This window comes from Periplaneta americana, chromosome 4, assembly GCF_040183065.1.
Source record: "Periplaneta americana isolate PAMFEO1 chromosome 4, P.americana_PAMFEO1_priV1, whole genome shotgun sequence".
Lineage (NCBI taxonomy): Eukaryota > Metazoa > Arthropoda > Insecta > Blattodea > Blattidae > Periplaneta > Periplaneta americana.
Window position 1 is genome coordinate 129,442,676 of NC_091120.1, and position 16,456 is coordinate 129,459,131.

Below are 16,456 nucleotides of genomic sequence, written 5' to 3' on the forward strand. Positions count from 1 at the left end.
TTTCTTCTGCCCCGAACTGTTCACCATTTCTTCCATTGCATCCTTCATTGGGCAGTTTCTTCTCAGCCAGTGACCCAACCAATTCCTTTTTCTCTTTCTGATCAGTTTCAGCATCATTCTTTCTTTGCCCACTCGTATTCTGTCCATTTCACATGCTCCATTCTTCTCCATATCCACATTTGAAATGCTTCTAGTCGCTTCTCTTCACTTCGTCATAATAATTCGCAATATGCTTAGTGAATTTAAGAGAGCAGTGTATTATGATAATAGATGGTTGAAAGAATTTTAGTTTTGACCTTCAAATTTGCAAAAATTTGATCCCAACAAATGTAACATTCCTTTGTACAATGGTAAGTTACATTTGTTCGGATCAAATTTCTGCACATTATAGGATAAAACAAAAATTTTTCCTATCATTTATTATCATTATACACTGCTCTCTTAAATTGAAAGGGCATATTGGGAATTCAATCAACGGCTTTCTCAAAACACTATGAAATGTTTCATATAAAACAATTTTCATCTCGAAAATGAAGCAAAAACGAGCATTAGAAAAGAAATAGTTTATAGAAAGAGATACGAAAAATACAAAATTCAAGTTTTATGAAGTACTTAATAATACAAGAGGTGCCATGTTTGGGAAACCATGTTGTGAGATTAGAGAGCTGTGATTTGGAGGCACCACATTGCGAGATTAGTGAGCTGTGATTGGTAGAAGAAAACTAATTGGGAAGAAGAAGGAAACTGCTTGAAAAAACTACTAATACAAACTACATTTGGTACTTAGGATTAATGACCATGTGGCTACTATGCTGTTGCAATATTATTATAATATAAAATATTTGATTAAATGGCGATCTTATTCGTGTTAATTATGTAAGCATGTGTGGCTTACAGCTGTTTCGGTGCTACTTGACACGATCCTCAGAGCCTTCTGTGTCTTGGCGTCATCTCAACTTCGCTGCCTGTTGTGTGGGTGTGTTCATATGATGAAGAGTTGAGTCAAATAGTGTGTGTGTTCTGAAATTGATCTGTGTATTGAGAATTTGATTAGGGTGTGTTTTAGTGTGTCTGTATATTTCATATTGTTCTAGTGTGTTGAGTTTTGGTTTTCGGGTTGTATGTGTAGGATTCCCATGTCTGTATTTATGTTATTGTATGTGTGGTTGGCATTAGTTATGTGTTCGGAAGTACAACATAGCAAACAGAACAGAAAACACACTACAAAGACATCTCAACACACAAACAACACAAACAAATAAATACAACCACACAGGCATATACAAACTCAAATGCAATAGTTGCGACAGTTTCTACATTGGACAGACAGGCAGATCATTCCAAACTCGATACAAAGAACACATTAAAGCAATAACCAGAGGACACAATACATCTACATATGCCGAACACATAACTAATGCCAACCACACATACAATAACATAAATACAGACATGGAAATCCTACACATACAACCCAAAAACCAAAAACTCAACACACTAGAACAATATGAAGTATACAGACACACTAAAACACACTCTAATCAAATTCTCAACACACAGATCAATTTCAGAACACACACACTATTTGACTCAACTCTTCATCACATGAACACACCCATACAACAGGCAGCGAAGTTGAGATGACGCCGAGACACAGAAGGCTCTGAGGATGGTGTCAAGTAGCACCGAAACAGCTGTAAGCCGCACATGATTACATAATTAACACTAGTAAGATCGCCATTTAATCAATTATTTATATTCAAGTGTTAAAGTAGTGTACGAAAGATTCAACATGGATAAAATATTTGCCTACTTGCTAATGAATTGTACTCTATATTTAAAATATTTTTCGTTAAAAAAGTAGATTTGTTTGGCCAGGGAGCGAAATTTTATTTCGTTATACTGATTGTTTTTCGTAAAAACGAAATTGTTAAATTGAAATATTTTAACATTGAAATATATGGGAAAAAGACAGGGAACAGGAAATAATTTCGTAATACTGAATATTTCGTTAAACTGGCGTTCGTTATAACGACATTCTACTATGTAAAGAAATTGTTGCTTTCTGTGAGAAAAAGAACGAGATGCTCTGCATTTAGTACAGATCAAAGAGGTGGGTGTTTCTATATGGCAGTGTGAGGAGAATTGTATTAAAACATTGACTGTGGATCTGCATTCTTTGCAGCATGGAGGGTAGCTTCTGTGTCCTGAACTATTCCCTACCCTTTCTGTGAAGTGCTGCATAAGAATAATTCATTTTTTGTAGAACTTATGCTTAAATGTTTCGTTTATCCCCTTATTTATATAATGTGTCTTGCTATGTTATGCATAAATATTTAATTAAAGACGATTATTTATTACTTCAGTATCACTACAAGAGTCTTTGTCATCTGGTGAAGAAATGAGATCTGAAAATCTTCCCATGGAGAAACTTAGCAACCATAAAATGAAAGCAAAAATGTTATTTCTATTTTACATCAAAACTGAAAATGAACAAAATCACGTAAACACTTTCCATGTAGTAGTAGTGGTAGCATAGTATGAGAACACATGCTTACAAAATACATGAGTGTAGATGTACATTTAGGTACGTAAGAACCTTTTCTTTTATTCAGAACACAACAGATTGGTGCTTGATGCAGAGTGATCACAGGCATTCCATACTGTTTTTATGACGTAGAAGTCATGGCTTATGAATTTATATTATTTAACTAAGAAAGTTTTTAAATAAATTTTGTAAATTAGGCTAATATAAGTTAACTTGTGGTTGTACTTCAGTTGACCCATGTTCGAGAACAACTCAGTCTCAGGAATGTAGAAGTTGAAGCCTTGGAAAGGAGAATTCGAATGCTGCAAGAGGCAGAGTTCCGGAGGCAAAGAAAGAGAATTATTGAACAAGAAGAAATGGATAAGAACAGGCTCTCACTTCAGAAAGCCCAGGCAGTACAGGTTAGCATATATGTTCTCGTATTCTGATTTGTTGCTGTGTTTAATGAGCAAATAGGAAAATTTATTATTATTATTATTATTATTATTATTATTATTATTATTTAGTTTATCTTTTAATTTTTGAAAGGAACTAGGCAAGATATATTATTCTCAGATACAAAGCATTCAGGAAGTTGTGGTGCACATGAGTGATCCAGCCAAAGTTCTCTCCCTCCTCCTCCCCCCCCCCCAGAGTTACTGCAATACTGCAATTCCAAAATCATGGTCAAGTTGATTCCTGAATAAAATTATATTGATTATTGTCAACTTTATCAGCTGGGTACAGTGTCGCAGTTGCTGCAATTTGTCAAGTAGACACTATGGTTTAAGAACGCATTTTTATCAAGTATGTGTTTTGGAAAGGCGAAATGTATGTGGAAATTTTCAGAAACATCAGTTCTATATCGTAATGTAGTTCATATACTTATTGGTAAATTTTATGAAACAGGCTCAATGAAAGATGCCAGAATGGGAGACCGACCACGTAAGTTGACTCAGGACAAGCTGCTATATATTTCTGACTGTGATGAAAAACACATCAAAATCATTATGTAAGAGTACAAGAGACAGATATCAGTCTTGCAAAAACACATAAAGCCATTTGAAAAGAATTAGAACTCTTCCCGAATAAAGATATGGCAGTACAAGAGCTGAAACAACCTTACTAAAGAAGGCAATTAAGCTACTGCAAATGGTTTCAGAATTTCATTCAACAGAGAAATGTTAATTGTAGTGTGATACTTTTTACTTGGATGAGGCCTGGTTTCACCTTTCCAGCTACATAAATTGACAGAACACACAATTATGGTCAACAGGTAATTCTCACAGTTTACATGCTACACCACTACATGATCAAAAATGTAGAGTTTGGGTTGGCATTTCCAGATATTGTATTGTTGGTCCTATTTTCTTTAACGAAATAATCACTAACGAATGTTATTGCTCTGACATACTGTACAGTTTCATTGGCCAACTTGAAGATGAAATCGAGTACTAATGGTCCAACAAGATAATGCCACTGCATACACAGCTGACAGATCTGTACGACTTTTGACTGACATTTTTGGACAACACTTCATCTCTAAAAATCTATAGCCTCCATGCTCCCTAGACTTGACTTAACTTTCATGTGCATGAAGCAACAAAATGTACAGTGTGTCGAGTTTGCCTATGCACACTTGATGACCTGCCAATTTCAAATAACCGAACATATAGAGACTATTTCACAATAGGACTGGTGATAGTTTGAAAATAAAATAAAATTGGTCCAGGCACATATTGATGCTCTTGGACAAAACTTTCGACATCAATAGTAAGTTCACAGTGGAGTGCACAGTGACTTTTCAGATATTCCTTATGTATCTGTGCAAGTATGTGTATGAGGTTTTTAATATAATGCTGTAACTGTTTCATTTGAAACTCATTTCCACAGTACACCAACCAGTGATACGTTATGTTAGTTGGTTTATTAAACTTGTTAATTAGGAAATTAAGTTTACAGAAATTAATTTTATTTGCGTATATTTTCTCTTCTTGTGCACCATTATTTTAAGGAAAAAGTATGCTGACTGCAAGGAATAGGTGAATATTACTGTAGATGGGTAGCTTGGCCTGAAAATTATTTTATAATTAAACTATGTTTATACATGAAAATATTAGTAGATTTTCTATGAACAAAATTTCAGTTTGACTTGGAGCAGAAAATTGTGGCTCTGGAACAAGAAATAACTAACCTGAACCAACAGCTGCAGGAATACAGAGAAAATGAAGGTGAGAATATGATAATTGCTGCAGGATTGAACCATAATACAGCTGAACTCAAACAGGAAGTGGAGGAATTGAAACAGAACTTAGAAGATAGCAGAATGAGAGAACAATTGTTGGCTTCCTCATCTAAAGAATCGTCCCCAGTGTTGGAAAAACTAAAGGTAAGGAAATGCCTTACAAGTTAAAAAATATGTAATGAACAATATGTTTTATGAATGTTTATAGGTAACATTTTTAATTGCCAAGTAATGAATTATTATAACAAACGAACCAAAGGAGAACTTCGGCATAGCTCAATGGTTAGAGTGCCCAGTGTGTAGAACTGGGAGACCCGGGTTCGATCCTTGGCACCGGAGCGAATTTTTCTCCATTATTAAGAAATGGTAACCATCAGATAATTCTGTAGGACCAAAAATTATTTTCTACATAGATAAACAAATATTTCAGTTAATTTAGTGGTCTTTGTGCTTTTCAAATTACATGACACTTTGGATAGAGTATGGTAATTAAAAATGTTGAAAAGATATTTGAGTAATACGGTATGTATTTACTTAATCCATGGGAACTTTTCGTACACTACTTTTAACACTACAGACACACTAAAACACACCTCAATCAAATTCTCAACACACAGATCAATTTCAGAACACACACACTATTTGACACAACTCTTCATCATATGAATGTACCCACACAACAGGCAGCGAAGTTGAGATAGCGCCGAGATCTAGTAGGCTCTGAGGATGGTGTCGAATAGCACCGAAATAGCTGTAAGCCGCACATGCTTACATAATTAACACGAGTAAGATCGCCATTTAATCAATTATTTGTATTTACTTACATTTACATTACTCTGAGCATCCCCTAACTGCCCATAGTGCAACTCAAACAAAGAAATGGATTCGGAACATCTCAAAATCTGTGCTTCAATGGCTGACCAGGACAATATCTTTGAAAAATATTAGAGTGTAAGGAATCAAATGACTTTACTGTCAAATGCCTGTCATTAGAAAAGAACAACATTATTCTGAGTTAAGAATTTATCATCATCATTATTCTGAACGTCGTTATCCTCAAAATTGTAATATACATTTGTAATCTGGAATTCTGTTAACAGATCATTTGGCTGAATTAGAAAGTATCCAACGCAAATTCATATCATTATGTTTGTATAGATTTCTGCCCAGTGATTTCAAGAATGGTTATGAGAATATTAGATATTTCAGTGCTAATCATTAATACAAGGTTATTCGTAAGTTCGTGTAACATTTTAAAAATTCATCACAAATAAAGTATTTAGGCAATGGATTATGGCAATTGTTATGCCAATAAGGAGAGAAACTCTTCAAGTTTTATAAGGAAAAGCCCTTGCACATAGTTGCCATGATTTACTGCTAGGAGACAGTAATAGCAAATATGGCGTTCAGTAAATGTGAGCAGTCATTTTGTGTTGGAATACACAAGAACCTCGTTTGTTATGTCTGTGCTTCGACGATTTCGAGCAGAATTCCAGAAGCCAGCACATGTTTTCAACAGTATCAATAAATTATATAAGAAAATATAATACATCAATTAAAGCATGTTTTAACATGATCTAGTAGTATAATTTATTAAATGCTATTCAGAAGCAATTTAGAAAAACATTGTGATGTCTTGCTTCAGAATGTAAATATAATGTTGGAGCAGCACATGACTGAAAATGCAGAAGTGGCTCTTACCCTCTCTCGACTAACAGAGGAGCGTCAACATCTACATGCTCGAATACGTGAACTAGAACAAATGCAGTCTCTATCCAAGCAACAGGTAACTTTCATATTTAGAAATTACCTTCTGTAGTACAGAAGAAATAACTCAAATAACTTTCTCATTTTATATTTTAATATCTTGTGTTACACGTAAATCAGTGATCAGTCTTGCTATTTGTACTAATTAAGAATATAATTGTCTTTAAAATTTACTTATTACACTATTATTTTGACTGTTTTCAGACAATAGATGAAACAGATTCTGCACAGCTAGCTTTTGCTGCTGAGCGAGCCATATGGGCACAAGAGAAAGCTGCACTGAAACTAGCATTGGCTCAAGCTGAGGCTGATGTAATTCACTGTCACAGAATAGGCGATCCCGGTGATGTGGATGATAAGGTGGATTGCTTTTATATTTTCTGATAACAGACAAGAAGGCTTTGCAATAAGAAAATTATTTAGTGTTAATATAAATGAATATGAGATAAACTTCGTTTTTAATGGCATTCTCATGAGATAAAGTTTGATTATATGCCACAAACAGACAGTGCGAAGTGGCGTACTTCACATGCCTCACAATGTACATCTTGCTCTGTCTGTACCTGCTTGCCCTAAGGTATAGTCCGAGTCAGCTTACTTAATACCCTAAGGGTGAAACCTAACCATTTTTCCCCCATTACTACATAAGCTAGTGGATTATGGTGATTTTCTAGTTTGCAGGTTGAATTTTTTTTTTGCCAACTTCGTTTCGAATTTCAGTACCGGTACTGAGAAATCCTACAACTGGTAGTGATTTTATAACTCTTATGTTAGTAGCAGTGACACAAGTTGTCAGTAGTTTAAATTCTGAAAATTCAAATTGTTCTAGATTTCTGAGCCCATTACTGGAAGCTAGTGAAATTTGAACATACTAATAATTAATTAATATCAGTATTAATATTAATACATAATAGTTATTGTATGTGTTGCTTTGTGTTGTGGTTACAATTTCAAGATTAGAGTCAGGTAGGCTAAGTGTAAATAAATATAACATATTTCGTGGTGATACATCCCTTAGTAATCAATAGAAATACCATTTCACATTTTAATTAATTTCTTTCGTGTTTAGACTTTATTACAATAATTAGTAAATATTCTAAAACATACATTTCAAAGTGGCATTCTTTTTCGGAATTCATACTAATCATATCACGTGATCAAACAAAATACATTTTTAGGTTAGATCTCGTGATTCGTAAACTGTTTAATCAGAGCAATGAATATTATATTGTCAGACAAAATACATTTTAATACGGTATTAGATCATACACTAATCTACTAACTACTAACATAATGTGCAAGAGGTCCAGGAGAAAAATATACTTTTTCACAAATTATTGAACCTTTTAGAAAACACCTCCCCAACATAAAGATGAGATGTGGTAAATAAGCAAGACATCGTTATTGTTATTATTATTATTATTATTATTATTATTATTATTATTATTATTATTATTATTATTATTACTTATTGGCTTTTAAGGAACCTGGAGGTTCATTGCCGTCCTCACATAAGCCCACCATTGGTCCCTGTTCCTGAGCAAGATTAATCCAGTCTCTACCATCATATCCCACCTCCCTCAAATCCTTTTTAATATTATCTTCCCATCTATGTCTCGACCTTCCCAAAGGTCTTTTTCCCTCGGCCTCCCAACTAACACTCTATATGCTTTTCTGGATTCGCCCATACATGCTACATGCCCTGCCCATCTTGTACCACAAGCCATGTGCTTGTCAGTAAACTTGTAATGCTGAGCATTTTATGTGGATGGGTGTGTTGTTGCCTCGCACGCATCATGGGCAACAACAAAGTTACATATATCATGTAATTAAGCTTTATGAGAGTAATCAATTATTATGGGATGCGAAGAGTTGGGATTCATTCATTCATAGCTTACTGCTCAAGAGCAGGTCTTTCACTGCAAACCCTGCATTCTCCAATCTTCCCTATTTACTGCCTTTCTCTTAGTCTCTACGCACAATCCACATATCTTAATGCCATCTATCATCTGATCTTTCGCTCCGAACTTTTCTTCCATTCACCATTCCTTCCAGTGCATCCTTTAGTAGACAGTTTCTTCTTAGCCAATGTTCCAGCCAATTTCTTTTTGTCTTCCTTATCAGTATTATTCTTTCTTCACCCACTCTTCCTAACACAGCTTCATTACCTATTTTGTCTATCCATATCACACACTCCATTCTTCTCCATATCCACATTTCAAATGTTTTTAGTATTCTCTTTACTTCGTCGTAATGCTTACATTTCTGCCCCATACACTACCACAAAGCATTTTACTGATCTCCTTAGATCTATTTCAGAGAGCTGTAAAGATGCTTCTTTTTCTCTTAAAAGCTTCCTTTCCCATTGCTATCCTTTTGACTTTCTGGAAGCAACTCATGTTACTACTTATATTGCCCTGCCATGCACAGAGGCGGTTATTGCAATCTAGTTAGTTCTGAGATAATTACATTTTTATGTCTAATTGGATGCTGCCATTGTTTCTGGCGACATATTGAATTTGTATGTCGTAAATGTATTTTAATATGCTCTGTTTGATTTTTGAGTCAGAAGTATCATATATTGCTTTTTAATTTTAAAAAAAGTAGTTATTTCATTCTTTATTTAAATTACTGAATTTAGGGCCCTCCCTGATGGGTTGGCACAGCAGCGTTACAGCAGCAGTGCAACATTTGTTTGAACGATGTTGTGCTGCACTGGACTCCCTCATGGTACAGCATGTCTGCAGCATACATGTGTTTTTCTCTGCATCACTCAATTGCACATTTTCTAAATTCTCAGTAGTTATAGAATCTTCTAAAGGCCATGTCGTCTAGTGATGAAGAAGATATTGCGTTCTATGTGTATTTAAGGTTACGAAGGAAGAAGAAAAGATACTGGGTACATCCATACATTGAAAGGAATATCCACTGTACAGTAGATTGTTTGTAGCAGCACGAGAATTGACACTAGATGATTGATTCATTAATATTTTATTTTATTAGTAAAAAAATGTTAACTGAGATTCCTGTTTTTTTTAGCAACCTTTCTCCACGCCTTTTCTGTTATGTCTTTTCGTGAATATTCCGCATGGATATTTCTCTACCTCAAGAACTGTATTTCCACTGATGTAATGGTAAAATATTCTTTATTACAAATAGAAATATTCACAACTTCACTTGGTAAAAGCTGCTTGCTGAGTGAGAAATGTGCAGCAAGGCTCATGCTGAAAACATGTTGTATCAATACTGCACCATGCTGACCCATGTGAGGCTGCAAATTCAAATATATGGCTGCAACATTGACTCGGTATGCAGAGCACTTACCGAGTTGATGTCATACCAATGCTCTACTGACCCATCAGGGAGCAGCCTTACTAAACCAAAAAGTGGAAACTACATGCAAAACGTTTTTTCGTTTCATTTATCTAGTGATGAATGAATAAATAAGTTGAAATAATGCTAGTTGGTAGGTTCAAGATAATAATGGAATTGGGAAAGGCAGGTTTTATTATTTTTATGACATACACAGTATATTGGATTACTTCCTAACAACCAAGAATTTTATGTCAATGCAGTCATTGATCATTGTCTTTAATTATTAAAAAATGAAGCAGGTTTTATTTAATTTTTTATACCCTACACAATATATTGTATCACTGATTAGACAACCAAGCATTTTTTGTCAGTGTAGTCATCAGTGATCTTTTCGTTAAAAAAGAAAGGGGATTTATATAAATTGTTACTGCCCATGCAATATATTGCTAAACTCTCATAACACAAACAAGAATTTAATGCCAGTACAATCTATAAACATCATATTCATTAAGGAAAACCGGTTTTATTTAATGATTTTTAAAAACTCACACAATATATAGTAGAATTCCTCGTAAATTGTTATGTTATTATTATAATAATAATTATACTAAATTCCATAGATCAAGTCCACACCTGTGGAGTAACGGTTAGCGCGTCTAGCCATGAAACCAGGTGGCCCGGGTTCGATTCCCAGTCAGGGCAAGTTACCTGGTTGAGGTTTTTTCCGGGGTTTTCTCTCGGCCCAATATAAGCAAATGCTGGGTAACTTTCGGTGCTGGACCCCGGACTCATTTCACCAGCATTATCATCTTCATCTCATTCAGACGCTAAATAACCTAAGCTGTTGATAAAGCGTCGTAAAATAACATACTAAAATAAAATAAGAAATCTATAGATCAATTGACGTTTTAAGTTCGTTCTTATTATTTAATTATTTCTGCATTCATATTATTCATATAATACAGAAAATTAATTTCTTTTGGGCGAGATTATATTGATGTGATTTATCTGTTATAACCTGCATGGAACTATTTGAACTACTGCGGGGAAAAAAGAGGCAATAAATAAACTGTGTGATTATTTGTAGAAAAAAAAAATAGATTACAGGACTGCAGTGTTGCCGCTTTTAAATTATACTTAAAAAAAAAAAAAGCAATTTACTACGGTATTTTAAATTTGATTTTCGGAAGTCCTGCAGTTGATTATGAACATATTATACATTTTTATTTAAAACCAGGTTTGGTTCAGTTGTGAAGTACAGTTTCCTGAAAGTATAAAAAAAATTATTCATATCACTTTATGCCACTAAGCCTACTGCCTGTTCTTCAAAAATAGGAAGACCGCATAAATCTTTACACTGGCAGACAAAAAATTTGGGACACTTGAATTTTACTTTTTAAATGTATTTAATATGTCACCAATATGTTGTAAATGGTGATTAATAAGATTATAATCTTACTAGACAAAAAAAAAATGAACATGACTTCATAACACCAACAATTATCAACGAAAATGCCCATTGTTGTCACATTCTGCATTTCGACTACACTTTGCTTTTAAAAGATTTCTTGAAATTTCTTACATTTTATTGAGCTGCATTCATGTCTAATAGTATGTATTGCCACCTCAGGTTCTGATAACCTCTTGCAGGCGATGTGGCATGCTTCTTATGATTCTGGCTATGTCTTGTAATGAAATAGAGTTCCATTCCTCCTGTGAGTGTACCCGAAGTTCATTTAGTGTTTCTGGACCATATGAGGTTGAGTCAAGAAAATAATTACTAACTGAAGTACTGACCTACATTTTTTAATGCCTACAATAACAAAACAACATGGAACTTAAGAAAGCGAATTGGAAACTATTTACAACAGAACTCGACTAACACCTCAAGCTCAACACACCACTAATGGAAAATACAAACTCAGATAGATTGAACAAATATTTCTGTGAATCTCTTCTTAAAATTGCAAAAAAGCACATTCCACGAGGCAAACCAAAAAAATACACCCCATTCTGGACAGAAAACCTGACTTTATTGAAACAAGATAGAGATAAAGCAAGAACCAAAGCAGAACATAGCAAAACACCAGAAGATACTCAAGATTGGAGGAAGAAGACTGCCATTCTTAAAAATGCAATCATAACAGCAAAAAAGAACAGTTTCAATAAATTTATTGAAAATATTAATTACAGAACTGATAGCGCTAAAACATATAAATTTCTGAAGAATATTTCCAATACACAGGAAAATACTAGCCAACCTATTATTCATAATAACAAAACACTACAGATAGCAGAGATATAGCAAATGCATTTAATAAACACTACTCAAACTCTCACAGATTACATCCCAATATCAAAAAAACTGACAAATTTATCAAATGAGAATTACATAAAAATAATAAAAACAATATTACTAGTACAAAACCTGAAATATTTCATCAAAATTTTACTTCCAAAGAATTAACTCTAACTATACAAAATTTAAAAACCAAGACATCTTCTGGCCCCGACAACATTCATTCCGAATTTTTTAAACATCTGAGGGAAAAAGCCAAGTCTGTACTTTTATCCATTTTCAATTTATCATGGAACACCTCAATTCCTGCAGCTTGGAAAAAAGCAATCATTGTACCAATTCACAAAAAAGGGAAACCTGCTCATGATGTTAATAGTTATCGACCAATAGCACTATTAAGCATGATAGCAAAAACCATGGAGTCCATGATCTCCAACAGATTAACTTGGTATTTAGAATCCCAAAATCTTTTATCACCAAGACAAGCCGGCTTTCGACAACTACACTCTACCAATGATCAAGTCATACGCCTCGGCCAAGAAATAAAAGACAGTTTTAACAAGAAAGAAGATACCTTGGCAATATTTATTGACTTTCAGTTAGCATATGACTCTGTTTGGAGAAATAAATTATTACTAAAACTCCAGAAATTAGGTATCTCCAGCAATATGTTCAGATGGATATCAGAATTCCTTAGTCAAAGATTCATTGCCACTAAATTCAATAATTCACTTTCTAGTTACAGACAAACATATCGAGGTCTACCTCAGGGCGCTATCCTCAGCACAACTTTATTCAATATTTATATAAATGACTTACCCTCCCTATTAGAGGAATCAAACATGAAAACAGCACCATTTGCAGATGGTATAGTTTTGTGGACTTCCAGATCTTACAGACATAGAGACAAAATTCAAAATTCTGCTCTTAAAGCTCTAAATCAACTACATGAATGGAAACATCAAATTTGATGACACTCAATTTAAGCAAAAGTAACTACCAAATATTTTCACTCGGTAAAAAAGAAAGAGAATTCAATATCCAATACAATGGCCAACACCTTCCTAGGACTTATGAATCCAAATATCTTGAAGTTATTTTCGATAGTAAGTTAACATGGAGCAACCATTTGAAATACATTTCTGAAAAAGCTCGTAAAAGATTCTCCCTTCTAAAAAGACTAGCAGGAAAGAAATGGGGATGCTCTAGGAATACTTTGAACACTACATACAAAATGTTTATACAGCCAGTGCTGACATACTGCGGAGAAATTTTAATTACTTCCCCTTTCATAAACGACATAGAATATGTTCAAAACCAAGCTCTCAGACTCATTACTGGTGGAATCAAAACAACTCCAATAGATTCTATGAGATTCCTCACTAATATTAACAGTATCAAAATGACAATAGAAGAAAAAGCACTGATTCAATATGAAAAACTTATCAGATTACCTGGAAACAATTGGCATTCATACAGTCCTCTCTGTAGATTGAAAACTCAAAAAAGTTTCATATCCATTGTTCAAGAATTAAAACAAAAATCAATATCCCGAATTTAAAAGAAAACTTACAAATTAAACCAAACCCTTTAACTCTATTAAATATAGAATATAATCTAAATTTAACAGAAGAAATACTGAAATCAGAAGTAAACACTGAAATACTGAAACAATTGTCTTTAGAGACAATTAATATTAGGTACCCTCCACAAAACTGGCTTCATTTATACACCGATGGATCCTTGATCTCCAGAGAACAAGGTGCCGGTGCAGGTGTTACGTGCTGTCTCTTCTCACTTTATAGATCACTTGGATATGGAACAACAAGTTTTGATGGTGAAATCATTGCAATAAGTGAATGTCTCAGGAATCTTCTATGCTACATCAATAAATTTAGGAATGCAGTTATATTGTCAGACTCCAAAGCAGCTATTCTATGAATAGTCTCTAAACACACACCTTCATCTCAAACAGCAGAAATAACTAAAATGCTCTCTCAATTAATATCACTCAATAAAAGAATTGTATTCCAATGGATACCATCCCATTGTGGAATCCTGGGAAACGAGAATGCGGATGCTTTAGCAAAGAAGGGCAGCACTGCTACTTACAGATCTGTTACTAAATCTACATATTACTCTGTGAAGAGATTTATTAAATCTACATACTTAGACTTCAACAAACAAAATTTGATAACACAATCCCAAGGGAAAAAATGGGACTCTCTGCATCAAAATCTACAGTTAATTCCCGATTTACGACGAAAATCGTCTGTAGCTGCATTTAGATTGGCAACAGGCCATGATTGTTTGGCAGAACACCTGCATAAAATTGGAATATATCAGTCCCCTAACTGCCCATTGTGCAACTGAAACCAAGAAATGGATTCGGAACACCTCAAAATCTGTGCTTCATTGGCTGGTCATGATAATATCTTTGAAAAATATTGGAGTACAAGAGGTCAAATGACTTTATTGTCAAATGCCTGGCATTAGAAAACAACAACATTTTTTAATGAAGCACCTGAAGCTATCGGTTGTTAGATGGCAGTATTAGCAATGTACATACAAGCGAAGCAAAGAAATAGACATCTAAATTGCTAACTTCGCTTCAGGAAGTGAAGTCAGAAGCCACTATTTTTAAACAGACAAAAAACCTGTGTTTGCTTAACAGATTTCTATTATATATGATACACATAGATCGCTAATTACATTTGGAAGTATGGTTGGAAGCCACCATACTTAAAGAGTGCAAGAGCGTGTGTTGGCTCCACAGACTTCTGTTATATGCTATATAGATATGCATACCAAATGTGACGTTATCACACAATGCTATGTTATGTGCCACATTTGGGTGCACAAACAACTATTACGTGAGGAATACGAGTATGTATTTTCTTGCCATTTGGCAATCTAGATAGATTTGGAAGCAGTAGTTGCAAGATGATTGCATTTCTATATGAATGTACCAATATGTCTTTAAATTAACTATTAAATTATTTTTCAATTAACCAGCAAAATCAGTCGATCCAGCATTGACTTTGTCCCATAGTTGCTGGATACAAGGGATTCTACTGTATTTGGCATACTAGTTTTCCAAATTGTATTGAAAAAACAAAGAAACCAGAGTAACATATCTTGTAACAGCGAAATGCCAGTATAACGAATTTGAGGGGGTACTGTAATTATTTTCGTTACAGTGAAATTTCGTTAAACCGAATATTGATTAAATTTGCCTACAAATTGTGTCCCATATTATAGAATAACAGGTACCGTACCTGGGTTAGGTTATACTGTATATCCGTATTATATTGCAACTTCAATGAGAATCGGTACCATAATGCATATTTGACAACTGAATAATTATTCTTGCATATTTTACAATATTTTATTATTCATCATGACCTTGTTAGGATCAAAAATTAAGTTTTACAGAGCAAAAATTACGTTTAATAGGGATATATAGGTTAGGTTTTTTTACATTTACAGCCATCCTGTCAAATCGATTTCTCGAAATATTACGATCTACGAGATTCGATCCTGAATCGATCACTACCTTCGAAAGTTCGATTTTATTATACTGTTTCATTTATATACTCGTCACTCTTATTTCTGGCAGCCAATCATGGTGCAGGTTGACTACATTTAAATATGTGCGTCTTGCTATTCATGTCTGATGACATTATGCACTTCCTAAGACTCGATAAATACTTAATATAATCGCCCGCCATTTTGGTTCTTTCATTGGCGTTCGCAGAAAACACACGAGGACGTTATTTACCACTGAATTATTTGCTCAATTATAGTGCATTTTATTTATTATATTAGGAGCTACGACATGATAATGTTCAACAGTGCGGCAAATAGATTCCTTGTCTGGTAGCTCAGCAATGAAAGATACTACCATTTAGACTTTATAAAGCCTTCACTTTCTAAGGCGTAAGCAAAGAGGAGGAGTCACGCAGGAAATAACAACGACGTGACTATAAATATAAATTCAAACACTACAATTTTGTCTACAGAAGTGCATTCAGAAAGTTCACTGAAACGAATGCCTAGCGATAACTCATTTTATTTTCTTTCGAATTTATTGTAAGTAATTTTTAACTGCTTATTAGGCCTAATTTCGTTAAAATAACATTTTTTTGTAGCAGGATAAATTATTATTACGTTAAACTGAATAGTTCGTTACTTATGCATGCTTTAAACTGAACATTTTAAACATGTAAATTAATAGTAAAATGGCTGGGACTAAAAAATTATTTCGTTATTCTGAAAAATTCATAATATTGCGGCGTTCGTA

General features: G+C 34.1%; 1 protein-coding gene across 13 annotated transcripts in view; it reads left to right on the forward strand.

The window, feature by feature from the left end:
• LOC138698194 (A-kinase anchor protein 9-like) overlaps nucleotides 1-16,456 on the forward strand; it is a 630,353-nt gene that overhangs the window by 565,625 nt on the left and 48,272 nt on the right. For all 13 annotated transcript variants that reach the window (XM_069823957.1, XM_069823962.1, XM_069823964.1 and 10 more), the window contains 4 exons: nucleotides 2,779-2,949; nucleotides 4,674-4,916; nucleotides 6,418-6,558; nucleotides 6,744-6,899. In XM_069823957.1, the coding sequence (XP_069680058.1) occupies nucleotides 2,779-2,949; nucleotides 4,674-4,916; nucleotides 6,418-6,558; nucleotides 6,744-6,899 (711 nt within the window). The remainder of the gene's footprint in view (nucleotides 1-2,778; nucleotides 2,950-4,673; nucleotides 4,917-6,417; nucleotides 6,559-6,743; nucleotides 6,900-16,456) is intronic.